The 12585-nt window shown below is 45.1% G+C and overlaps 1 protein-coding gene across 1 annotated transcript; it reads left to right on the top strand.

The window, feature by feature from the left end:
• Positions 1-1508: 1508 nt before the first annotated feature.
• On the top strand, positions 1509-11918 carry LOC308472034 (uncharacterized protein C3orf18). The gene is made up of 5 exons (XM_080996509.1): positions 1509-1636; positions 4134-4539; positions 5336-5361; positions 5721-5850; positions 8028-11918. Exons 2-5 carry the CDS (start codon positions 4306-4308, stop codon positions 8097-8099), a joined length of 462 nt encoding a protein of 153 aa, XP_080852635.1. The 5' UTR covers positions 1509-1636; positions 4134-4305; the 3' UTR covers positions 8100-11918.
• Positions 11919-12585: the final 667 nt, after the last annotated feature.

Here is a 12585-nt window from a genome sequence, read left to right as displayed (position 1 = left end):
GGGAAGAGCCTTAGAGAGGCATGGAAGACAGGGACCTTCAGTCCTGGCAACTGCTCCATAGGGGCAAGACCACTAGTTTGCTGAGATCACTAGGTCGAGTTGTGTGTTTGTTTCCTTGAATAAAGAGATAATGGAGATCTGCTTCCTTTATTGCTGACCTGTGTCTGACTCCAACCCTGATAGAGTGTGCCTTTGTGAGTGAAGTCAAACTGTTGTAAGGTTACAGCGCCTGCTGTGGCTGTAGAGACCAATACAGGAGATAGTTATATATATTGTAGCTGGGGCAGATGAAGGTATCAGGTTGTGCTGCTACAGATGCATCATGGTGTTTCTTCTCTCTGTGCTCCTCCCAGTGGTCATTCCCCTTTGGCCACTGCTGTGGATTCACAACCTGACTGTTTCCAGGTACTGCAGGGATTCCCAAATGGCAGGGTTGATGTTGCTAGCTTTCATGTCACATTTGCATACATCTTTGTAATCCAGAGTTGTTCTGCCAGCAGGCCTGATGCCTGAAGCCAGCTCCCTGTAGGGGATCCTTTGGGATCCTGTCATCTTCCATTCTGTGGACATGACCAGCGTAGATATCTGCAAACATGTTGGGAATGTGGGCTTGAGAGAGCACTTTTTCTTTGATATTCTGTCCTAAGTAGATTTAATTTGAGAACTGTTAACTATTTCATAATACTACTACTAATAATCACATACTGGTTTTCATAAAAATATCTAGAAGCATCACTTTGCTAACTGAACTGGGCCTCAAGCCACTTTCTTGTCACCCTCATTGGGGTCTCAAAGGTAGAGGTTTGTCAATAAATAAATAACTGAAGTGGTTTTGATAATGGACTACATGCATGCTGAGTGGAAGCGCAGATCCAGCAGGGGGGTTCAGACAACAATGAGTGCTGCGTTTTGGGTGGGGAGGAAGCCTCCCACTCCCAGCATTTGATATCTTGCAAGAGACAACTGTAAGAATCATGAGACGGAGCCTCTGAGCATGGGCAGAGCACCCACCTCTCAAAGGTAGTTAAAACAACAGCAAATGTATGTTGCACACGTTAAAGAACCCGCCCCCCCCCCAAATTCCACACATACGCGTTTTCTTCATTGCTTTATTGTTAGGGAATTCGAGGATGGGTTTGGAGGCGCGCAGGCGGTAAAATACAGTCCTGCTGAGTAGGCAGTCTGACTGGTCGAGGACCACTTTGCGCTAGACGATGGATTTGTCCCGGTCAAGGGCACAGCAATAAGGGGCAGCTGCCGAGAAGAAAAACCCTAGTAGAGTTTTCACCGACTCAAGCGCCTGCTCCCTCGCCCTGCCGGGCACGCGAGCTTCCTTCGGCCGACCGCGAGACGCGCCCGGATCCAGGCTTCTCGCCGTTCATCTCCAGGGCTCGCATTGCAGCCCATCTCTTCGCGGTGGCATCTCCCCGCTGTGAGTGACATCCCGGCCGGCCAATCCCGAGCCATAGCGCTGTCCTCTACTGGCCAATCCCAGGGAGAAGGGGAGATCAAAGCGGAGCATCAAGAGGGCCGGTGACAGGAGGGCGGGAGGAAGGGCTTCACCCAGCATCTCGGGAAAAACAATGGCAAGTAAGACTATGGCAGCAGCAGCAGCAGCTCCTGCTTTCCTGTGCAGGTAATCCGAATAGCAGCAAAGCCCCTGGAGCCACCCAGTCTCCCAGCAGCCAGAGCGATGTGCTGAGGTCCCCAGCCTAGGCGGCCATTGCATGGGAAGCGGAGAGGGGGGCAAGAGTCTTCCACGTCCAGCACAAGCGCCCCTGGCTGGTCCTCATCTCTTTGCCCTCCTCGCCAGGGCCACTCTCACAAGTTGCAGACGGGGCTCCGCCAGAGTGTCAAAAGAAGGGGGCGGGGGGGGGGCTAACGTCTGCCTCCCTCTTTGGCCTCCGCGATCCTGGGCTGGGCGGGGGGCTGCATTCCCAACCCAGGCAGAACAGCGTCTCCGGGACTTGCAAGGGACCCGGGTCCTCCTTGCCCGGCGATCGCCTCCGTAAGTGCTGGTGTCATCATCATGGTTTTGTTTAGGCTGCTGCTAACGGGGCCCGGCACGGCCACGCGCGCCCGGCAGGGAGCGAGGAGGTCGGCGCTGACCTCTTAAGCAGGCCACGGAGATGGGTGGAGGCGGTCGGGAGGAGCGCCAGGCCAGCCAGCCACCCCAGGAAAAAAAACCCCAAAATCATTCTCGGTTCCCTGACATCCATCATGTGTTGTACCTTTCCCTCGAAGGCTTCCTTTCGCTGTCCTGGTCTGTCACGTTGGGAATTGGGGAAGTGGGACGGGGAGCTGGATTTAGTTCAGAAGTGGCTGGGAACCGACTCATCCCTTGCAATAAGCAGAGCTCTGCCCGGACAAAGTTTCTCTTTGACTCTCTTTCTCTCTCTCTCGGTGCTTAAACGCACTTCCATGCAAGGCCCCAGCCAAGCGGGTAATTCTTCTTGAGGTTCAACAGGGCCTTTGGGAATAGGGGTAAATAGCTCCCCACCCACCTCCACCCAAAAAACCCAGGCTGGTCTTGTATAACAATGATAATCAATCTTGGGAAATGAAAATCCATTTGCATGTTTGAGCCACACAGTTCTCACTACAGAGCAATTAAATAAGTGAATGAAAAGTCGGGGTGGAGTTTGCTTTAGAAAATAGACTTCTATATAAAAAAGTGTCCCAATGTTCTTTCCTGGTTTCCTTCATTCTCATGAGCATGCTCCTCTCCTGGGAAAAGAAGGACACCTGAAGTGATGGGGAAAGAGTCCTAACCACATACGAACTATGATGGGTGAGGTTCAAAGTGGTTAGGGCTGCTTAGGGATGTGATATTGTGGTCACGGTTGAAAGTTCTTTAAAAATGTCAGCTCTGATGACAACTCAGCTGTAGCAATATTAAGGTAAAAATAGTGTCTGGTTAAAAACAACAACCCTCAAGGGTTAAAATAAAACTGAGGCTGTTGCAATGCGCTGCACATTTACGAGAGAGTAAGTCCAACTGAACACAGTGGGACTGCTGAATAAACATGCATAGCACCTGAATGCTGGCATATATGTGCAGGGTGAGTTTCTAGTTTTCTCATTTAAAAGAAAAGCATGGTGTGGCAGGAGGAGGAAATGTAAAAAAGGGGGCAAGTGCATTCTAGGAGTTAGAAGAGAAGAAAGGTTTAATCATTAGGAACTTTTAACACAGGGGAAAAAGGCATTTCAATGGCATTTTTATTTTTTTTAAATGTAGTAATAAATACTATGGAGTGCCCAGGGATAAAATATAACTGCAGTCTTATGCCCACTACCTCCTGTTGGGAGAAGATGCCATTGAACTCAGTAAGACTTGCATATGAGTAAAGATGCCTAGGGTTGTACAGTAATTCTCTTAAAATTCAAGAATTCATGCTCTTTCATTAAAACTAACTTAGCAACAAAAGGAAGTGCTTCACACAATGCATGCATGTAGTTTTTTTTCCGAACTTAACATCACAGGATATTGTTATAGTGAGAATATGTTTAAATGACTTGATTCAGTTCAGGAGAACCGATCTGTTGTTAACTAAGTTTCATTGCCAAAAGTGCAGTAGTAAGGATTAATAACAGGCATGGGATATTGCTATTGAGTCTTGCCTTGAAGGCACCTCAAGTACTGTGCCCTTGTTGCTTGTCCACACTCAAGTCCACTCACATGATACTTCTGTAGGTCACCTGACTAGGCCATGTGAGATTCCAGAAGGTCAGCTGGCCACCTGGTGAGTTACTTGATACTCAGCTAAACTTATTTCTACTTTATTGACTCACATCTATGTTTATAGCACATGCCACCATCCAGAAGGCTTGAGCTGAGTAACTATAGTATAGCCTTCCTAACAAAACAGAATGTTCAAATTAAAAGAGGAATTCATTGAGACTAGCTTCTGGGGAGATGTGCCTAGGATTGCAGCATTAGTATTTTAAGGTGGTTAAGAGTTTGGTTCAGATTTCAGCTCAACCATGAATGAACTGGGCTGGTCTTAGGCAGCTCTCCCTCCTCAGCTCTTCATCTATAATATGGTCCTAAGAATACCAGTCTAATTTATAGGGCTGCTGTAAGGATACCTTGGAAGGTAATGACTGATTTATTCTTTCCCCTCTATTGCTAGAGATTAGCCAATAGGACTTCAGAAGAGCAAGGGAAGAAAATGCAAGGAAAGAGCTTTCCCATCAGGCTTCTTGACTGAAGAGGCAAGGAAATGCACTTTGCAGCAGAAAAGTAAGAACTTGGTTGTTCAAGACATCAGTCAAGGAGAAGACAACCAAAAGCTCTGGCCCAAAATGAATTATAGCACATCCACTGCGAACACTTTGTACCACAGTGGCACTCGCACTTCCGAGCAAGACCATGGGATGACTGTGGACGGGGCTGGATCAGAAACTGCTACGCTGACCCCTGAAACCAGCAGTTTTAACAGCACCAAAATTCCAGATGTGGCTGGCAATGGTTCTGGCATGGGGACCATGCTGCTGTCCTTCGGCATCATCACTGTGATTGGGTTGGCTGTTGCTATGGTAAGACGGTGTCTACCATGTGGTTCCTACGGGAGGGCTGCAGATTGCTTAGTTCAGGAGCTCCACTATAATATTTCAAGTAGGGTACAAAAAATGCCTAAGACTGGGCCAGTCCTTGGGGGCCAGTCTACCTTGATCATATAGCAGTTTAAATGGCATGGCTTTTCACCGAAGGACCCTGGGAATTATTTTCTCATTTGGGTGTTTAAAAGCCTCTGTTAGAGATCCCAAGACACCCCCTCTCTCCAAAAGCACAGAACTGCCATTTCCTAGGAAAAGGGAATAATTATTAAGTCTAGCTATAGGGTTGGCTTCAGAGATGAAGTGCAAGCCAGTGCGTGTCTACTCAGAAGTAAGTCATGTTGCGTTCAATGGGGCTTGCTCCAAGGTAAGCATGTGTATAGGGTTGCAGCCTAAGGTTGCAATCCCATTCATATTTTCCTGTAAGGCCCGTTGAACACAGTGTGACTTACTGGTACTTCCAAGGGTTGCACTGTAAATTAAGCTGCAATCCAATATGGGCTTATTTGGGAGTGAGGTTTCCTTCTGATTATGCATGTCTAGGATTGCTCTCTTAGTTACTGAGTTACCTCTTACTGAGGTAAAGTAAACTGGGTTTCCAACTAGTTCTTCCTAGTGTACATGAATGCCCCAATCCTACACCTGCTGTCCTAGGAGTAAGCCCCATTGCACTCAATGTAATTTTGCATGCCAAAGAGTATACAGTACTTGTTTTTCCTAGGAATTGGTGTGAAAAGGTTTCTCCAGTACTTACAACAACTTTCTGCTTTTCTAGGTTTTATATATCAGGAAGAGAAAACGGTAAGTGCTCCTTGCTGTTGGTAAAGTAATGTTTAGAGACTGATTGTTTCTGTATTTGAAAATCTCCTGTAATGACCTCTGCACTTAGGCAGCAGATACTGAACCAAGCCAAAGATTGTACCATTAAAGCAATCTTATACATGCCTCCTCAGAAATAAGTCCCATTGAGTTCAATGAGATTTTTCTCTCAAGTACATACGTATAGGATTTCAGCCTAAATGCAACTTTGGTGATGTGGTCCCTGCTCAGAGTATTTAAATTCTAAACGGTTGCTGAGCAAAAACTGGAACGTTGATGTTCCTGTGCAGTCCGATAACTTCACAGTGGTGGAATTTTCACTGTCTGTTTCCCCTCTGTAGACTAGAGAAGTTGCGACATCAGCTCATGCCCATGTACAACTTTGATCCTGCTGAAGAACAGGATGAGCTGGAACAAGAGCTGTTGGAGCATGGCAGAGATGCTGCTTCTTTGCAGGCTTCACAGAATAAGGTAACACCCCCCCCCCCCGACCAAGGCATTGATAGTTTGGTATCTTAAAGGGATATTGTGATCATCTCTGCTTGGATGGCTCCAGGCTAGACCCACATCAGGTTAGAAGAAGATTGTCTGTGCTGCTTTTCCTTCTGAAGCCATGACTCTTTCCCCCTTTTTCAAAGTACATATATGGGATTGGAATTTGTGATCAATTTTAGTGCCAAAATTAAAAGGTTTCTGTAAGTGATTATGAAGGATTAGCTGAAGTTATTGCAACAATATGTGTGTGTGCGTGCTCACATACACACAACTTTCTGATTTCAATGGGAGCTGCTTTGAGTAAGTGCACAAAGGATCACAACCTCTAATGCTAATAAAATGAACTGAGTGGAACCTGAATGCAGGAGACACCTGGAAGATTCATTTGTTCAGCTGTTTAGATGGTAGTTGTAATGGCCCTATAATCCTTGTCCTAAATGTGTGAAACTGCTTTTATACTGCAGACCATTGGTTCACATAACCCAGTATTGCCTGCTCTTGACTGGCAGTGGCTCTCCAAGGCTTAAGATACAATTCTTCAGACATAAATTCTTTAAGTGTCATTTCTGGGATTGAACCTGGCATCTCATGCATGTAAAGCAGGGGTGACCAGGCCTGCAGGATCTCCTTCGGGGTGTGTGTGTGTGTGGTGTGTTTTTTTTATTACTAGCACTGTGAGGTTCCCCAATGACAGTTGGGTGTAAAATAGTAACTCAGGCCGGCTGGAAGCTCAGCCCAGGAATTTGCGATCAGCACCAGAACCAAACTTGCAAGTTCTTTCACTCACAAATACATGCCTGGTTCCCCTCCCGCCCCCCTGATAAAAAAAATACTTTGCAGCAACAAAATTTGTGGGAGTAAAGAGTTTTTGTTGTCGTTGTTGCTGATTCACCCTTGAAAATACTAAAACCTTGCTAATCTACTGCAAATAGCCAGCAATCATCCATTAGATCCTGACCTACCTTCTGCCTTCATTTAATGTAAAGCAAGTATTGAAGTCAATATGATACAGAGTGGAACCTATATTGGCTGCAACTCTCAGAGTTCTATAAAAATCATGTGTTAAAAAGTGATGAGGGAGAAACGCTTCACAAATGCTCAGAAGAAATCTTTACTATTGCTCTGCATGCTTCAAATTAAGCTTTTGCATAGAAACAAGTTCCAGAACTGAGCCATGGCTTCCGTAAAGAAGGAGAGGAAAGGAGAAGCGTTAGCTGATCTCACAATGTGTGTTTGTTTTCTCTTCACATTTTCTCTAAAAGCTTAGCCAGCGGGAACAGGAAGATCCGGTATGTTTCTGTGCAGGTGGCGGGAATGGAATAGAGTAGACCCTTCTCTTGTACCTGAACCTATCCTGTAAATAGATCAGTAGAGAAATCCTGGTAGCTTTGAGAAATTTATCTTGGCCGTGATCAGAGCGACAAGCTCATGCCAGCAAAGAACCTGTTTACATTCACATTGATAACTAAGGAGATTACGAGCTACTGGTTCAGTGTGATGAAATCAGTTCTGCAATATTATAATTAAAAAAACAAACAAACAGCTTTTGAGGCAGTTTAGCGGGATTTTAAGCCAAAGTGGAACATGCTTAGAAATAGCAAATGGCTCTGGTAGGCTTGGAGCTGCCCCTGGCTATAGGGTGGTAGTGATTGGGTGCCACTAAGTTGGGGTTCTGAAAAGTCAGAGGAGGGTAAGGCTACCTCCTTACCCACCTGGCAGTGCCATCTCCTTGGGTCCCCTTCCTGACAACACTCCAGTGAGGCGGGTACTGCAGGGGCCTCTCCTAGTGTGATTTCCTCCCTATTCCAAGTCCAGGGCCATGACAGTAGCAGTTGCAACACCTGCATTCAATTTTTGCTTCATTTCTCCCTCCCTGCCCACCTGGTGTTTTTCTTCCCCTAACAATATTTGTTTGTGGACAACCACTTCCTGCTACCCAGGCCACCAGAGAGCAAGAGATTAGTTGTGTGTTTACTTTTACGATACATGGACCTTTAAGAATCTGGCTCACTATTACTTCTGTCATAGGATTGCCTATGAGGGCAACATTTTACAGGTCCCAGAGAAGCAGATGAGGGTAAAGTACACACAAATTCCTTCTTAAATCTGTTTCCACCACCGTCTCTTTCCAATTTCTTTTTTTTTGGTTACAGACAAATCAAGGGGTGCTCCAGAGACCTAGTCGCCTTGTGTTCACAGATGTTGCAAACGCCATCAATGCATGAGCAGTGCTTCCTCAGTCCGAGAGGCAGGAGGGTGACACCAACCAGCTAGCAACTTGCCACGGACAGTGACCATTGATTCCAGCTGGGGGAGAAGGTGCCAGGAACCAATGTGAAGCCTGTCGGGAATCTGTTGCCATCAAGAAGCTACTTCACTCAGAGCTTGATTGGTAATGTCAATACCGAGCTGTGTGTGCTGAAAAGTGCAAGGTTATTTGAGATAAATTGATAAGAACATGCATTGTGACAGGCTAGAGTTAGGAACGAGAGCATCAGTTTCTAAGGCCTTCCTCCATTGGGTTGTTGTCAGAGTATCCTAACGTCAGAATCTTGCAGGTTAACCCAATCCACTCCATGCAATAGACTCCCATTCTCAGATATGTGGGTGCATCTTTCTGGCACTGGAAGCCTGGGCAGTTGTCTCTGTTATCTGGACTCAAGCCTATATTATGATGTGCACCTGGTTGTCCCATCTCATGTTTCATGTGCATAAGAGGCTGACCTTAAGCATGAACACAAGGTCCAGAATTTTCCTTGCGACCTTCTATTAGATTTCTCCAGCCCAGGTACTCTAGCTAGCTCACCTTGAGGAGCATTTGCAAGCTGATGCTGTAGAGTGTGGCTTCTAGAAGCTGGGGACTCTCCCATATCAGAAGGGCTACCTCTCATGAGCACTTAACTAAAGGGAGAGTCTTAGAAGTAGGAGCAGCAATATGTAACTCATGGATTTTGAGATGATTTATCCCATCCTTCTTCAGCCAAAGACAGTAAGCCTTAGCTGAAGACCTTTGTGTGCATATGCATATTCTTGCATATACTTAATCAGATATGGGTTCATGTCCATACAGAACTGTTAAAAGCCTGATCTGTGTCTGCCACAGGATCTGCATTCAAGGTTCTTTTTGCATTCTTTTGAAAATATTCAAGAACATTACAAGAAAAGCAAAAGGCGCAGGACAGTTTTGTACATTAGGTTCTTGTTCTGACCTGGCTCTGTGTTCCATGCTGAAGATATTCCAAATTTTCTGATAGTTACTAAATCGAATAAATCCTACAATGCAGGCAAACCTCAGTACATGTAAGTTAACACAGTTTTATTTTACACTCCTGGTAGAGTGGGGAGGAGAATGTTGTTATTTATTTATATATATTAAGATAATTTGTATCCCAGCTTTCGACTAAAAATAGAATGCTCGAAGGGCTCGGGGGGTAGAATGCAGATTTTGTTTTGCCCCCCCCCCCCTATTTTCAGCATAGTACCAAGGAAGAGAGGGGATTACCATTCCTCTGGAACAGCCTTTTCCAATCAGATGCCCTCCATATGTCTTGGACTACACCTCCCATCAGCCCCAGCCAGCCTGAGGGCTGATGGGAGTTGTAATGTGAAACATCTGCAAAGCACCAGGCTGGCAAATGCTGATGTAGAACACAAGGGAACAATAGTGATGCTGATGTAAAGGGTCGTGTGCTGAGCAAAGAAGCCCCACACTGTCTCTGCTGGGAGCTCAGGTTCCTTATGAGTTAACAGGGATATTTTGGGACACTGAAATTTTCTTTTAGAATTGTGGATATGATAGTTTTGTTCTCCTCCCCAGTGGTGGCTTACATACTCAGGAATTTGCAGTAGCAGCCAGGTGCTGCATTAGGTCAGTCTTTGTGGTCTGATGATGTCTATGCCTGTTTCCGAAACCCTCTTGATATTTACGTATTTATTAGATTCCTATCCTGTCTTTCCATATCCACGTTCGAGGAGACAAACCAAATAGCCATTACACGAAACTGCTGTAACAAATCAGTCAAGAAGCATCGAAGTAAAGTACAATCAAAGGGACAGTGTTTCTTGATGGAAAATGGGAGAGCCTGGTTCGGACCCTCCTGCTGCTGGTAGCCGGTTGTGCCCTACAATGTCATTAGTGTACAAAGAGAAAAGCCGAAGTGTGGGCAGGTAAAAAGCCCTTCTGCTATCCACAATCACTGTGCAGTTCAGGATCATAGCTCCTTGTACTCCTCCAGATGTTTTTGACCACAACTCCATCAGCCCCAACCAGGATGACTAATGGTCAGGGAGGATGGGAGATGGAGTGAAGCATAGAAGGGCCACTGTGCAAGTATTGACATTTGTGGGCATCTGTGCACTTTAGCGCAGGTTCCGAAGCTAACCACAAACTACTTATTTATGTGTGTGCTGCTTATCAGGGCAAAGGAAAGTGTGGCGCAGTATAAGTAGGATTTCATATTGAAGTGTTTGTGGGGGATGAGAGTATCCTGGCTGTTCTCTTCTGTGCTCCCAAGGGAGCTACAGCATCCGAAACGCACTTCTGTCACCTTCTTCGGTTTCCATTGGGAACAAAATGGGAAGCTGGGGGGAAAACGTCAGAGAAACCTCATTCCAATCCTTTAACCTTCTAACCCCAGTTTCTCTTTTCTCCCTTGATATAATTTTTTTGCTTGGCACACTTGTTTCATGCAAGAGGCAGGTTGTGATCATGTAAAGCTGGATCCATAGGATAGATTTGAGATGCTCTGCTGTCATGCAGATGAGTAAGTGGCCTGACATATGCAGAGCAGTACTGTTGATGTGTTGTCACTGAATGTGCCCCCCACCCCTGGCCTGTGCATGCAAGTTTGCCACTCAGGTCTTTTCTAGACCTGTAAAACGTGTGTGTAGAGGTGTATAATGCATATGACTGGCGACGTGAGTATATGGTGTCAAACTCCATGAATTGGAACTTTGCAATCAGTGTTAAGTCTCCCTACTCCCTATGTATCTTCTTCACTTTTGGGGTGTATAATCGCATCGGATCATGAAAACTTTCTCATTCAATGATCATTTCCCGAGGGCATTCACACAAACACCAGTAACACAATTCCCTCCGCCAGTCCTACTTGACACTCCTTTTGAAAGAAAGAAAGAAAGAAAGAAAGAAAGAAAGAAAGAAAGAAAGAAAGACTCTCAAAAGATTCCAAGGGCTCAGCTGAATCTACAGTTCACAGATAGCTTTCACTGTGACTTCAATTTCCATTGCAACCCAGATCTATAAGACAGCAACCCTGGCTGGCATTGATGGCATTCAATAAGGCTGTAGCTTATAAAGTGAAGTATATTGAGGCATTGGAGGTTGGCAGTAAGGCCTCCAACACTGAATTATCAGGTGGTTTGTTAGCAGGCAGCAGCTGCTACTCAGAAGTTGTGCATCACCCTTTGCCAACCATAAGTTTTGGACTACAGTGCTCACCTACCCAGGACAGTATATCCCCAAAACATTTGGAGGGCACCTGGTTGGCAAAGGCTGCTCTATTCTTTGCAGTGCTGGGTTTCTTTTTCTCACTGACAGCATTGGCTCTTTAGCATTCTCATCACTGAAGCAAAAAAATAAAATAAAAAATGACTGGAAAATGAAATTTGTTTCCAAAGGCAACAATATGCTCCATGAAGTGCCATTAACTGAAATCCTTGCAATTCTCAGGCACTTGAAAACATAGAGGCTGAGTGATTAACTTACTGCATATTTGGTAGAAACATGCACTTTGATCATAGGCTGTTTCTGAAGGGCATGCTATATATAGTATGAATGGTTCTGGAAAGGAAATGGGATATTATTACCAGTTCCTTTCTGCCCTGCATCTGGAAGGCTTTCAGTAATGTAGTGCTGATGGCTTCACTGAAAGGGCAGCGCAGGTATTTGTTAGGCTTGTGTACCATCGTATTCTTCGAATGCAATAGCCCTTTCTTACATGGTACTTGGAAGTCTCTGCGTAATGTAGGATAACCATTGCAATATGTTCCTGTATTTGAGACGTTATTAAAATATTTATGTGAAATCAAGCGTGTGTTTTACTTGCTCTGCTTGCTGATCCTGAAGAGTATTACTTGGTAAATGGCTGTCAATGTTTTGTCTGGTATGTGACAGCTTTCAGTAGTAAACTCATAGGGTGAAAAACAGTTGGTGTCCTTGCGCTTATGGGAGGACTTTTGATTCAGCAGAGATGTATGCTAATAGGAGGGGAGATAATTCTTGCTCTATTTGGGACCCACCAGGATGGGGTGGAAGGTGGCCCCCCAACCATCTGGAGGAAATTTTGAGGTGCACTAGTTGCAAGCATGTTTTTAGTCAAATTCAAAGTGCTGGCTATAAGGTCTACAACAGCAGATCTCCTAACCTGCCCCACTACTTAGATCAGCAAGGTTTGGGGAAACACAAGAAAGAAAGTCTTTTCTGTGGTGGCTCCATGGCTCTGGAACGCCTGACCAGCTGCTCTCCAGAAGGCTACCTTACTTCAGACATTTTGGAAGGCCTTGGAGTCCTGCCTGTTTTATATGGCCTATTCATAATCAATGCATTTTGGGGGCTGGTATTTTTTATTTGAATTCCCAGACTTACAGAAAATATGTTTTTATTTTGGCCTGAGTGTTCCTTTATTGCTTTGGGAGAGAGTCTGTAGAAATGTTTATTCTGAGTTCTTAAGAATGCAAGCTTGAAGAAAAAGC

The sequence above is a fragment of the Podarcis pityusensis genome (genome assembly GCF_964106645.2).
Source record: "Podarcis pityusensis genome assembly, chromosome: 2".
Lineage (NCBI taxonomy): Eukaryota > Metazoa > Chordata > Lepidosauria > Squamata > Lacertidae > Podarcis > Podarcis pityusensis.
The sequence above is the reverse complement of the archived record's forward strand: the minus strand, read 5'-3'. Positions and strand labels throughout refer to the sequence as shown.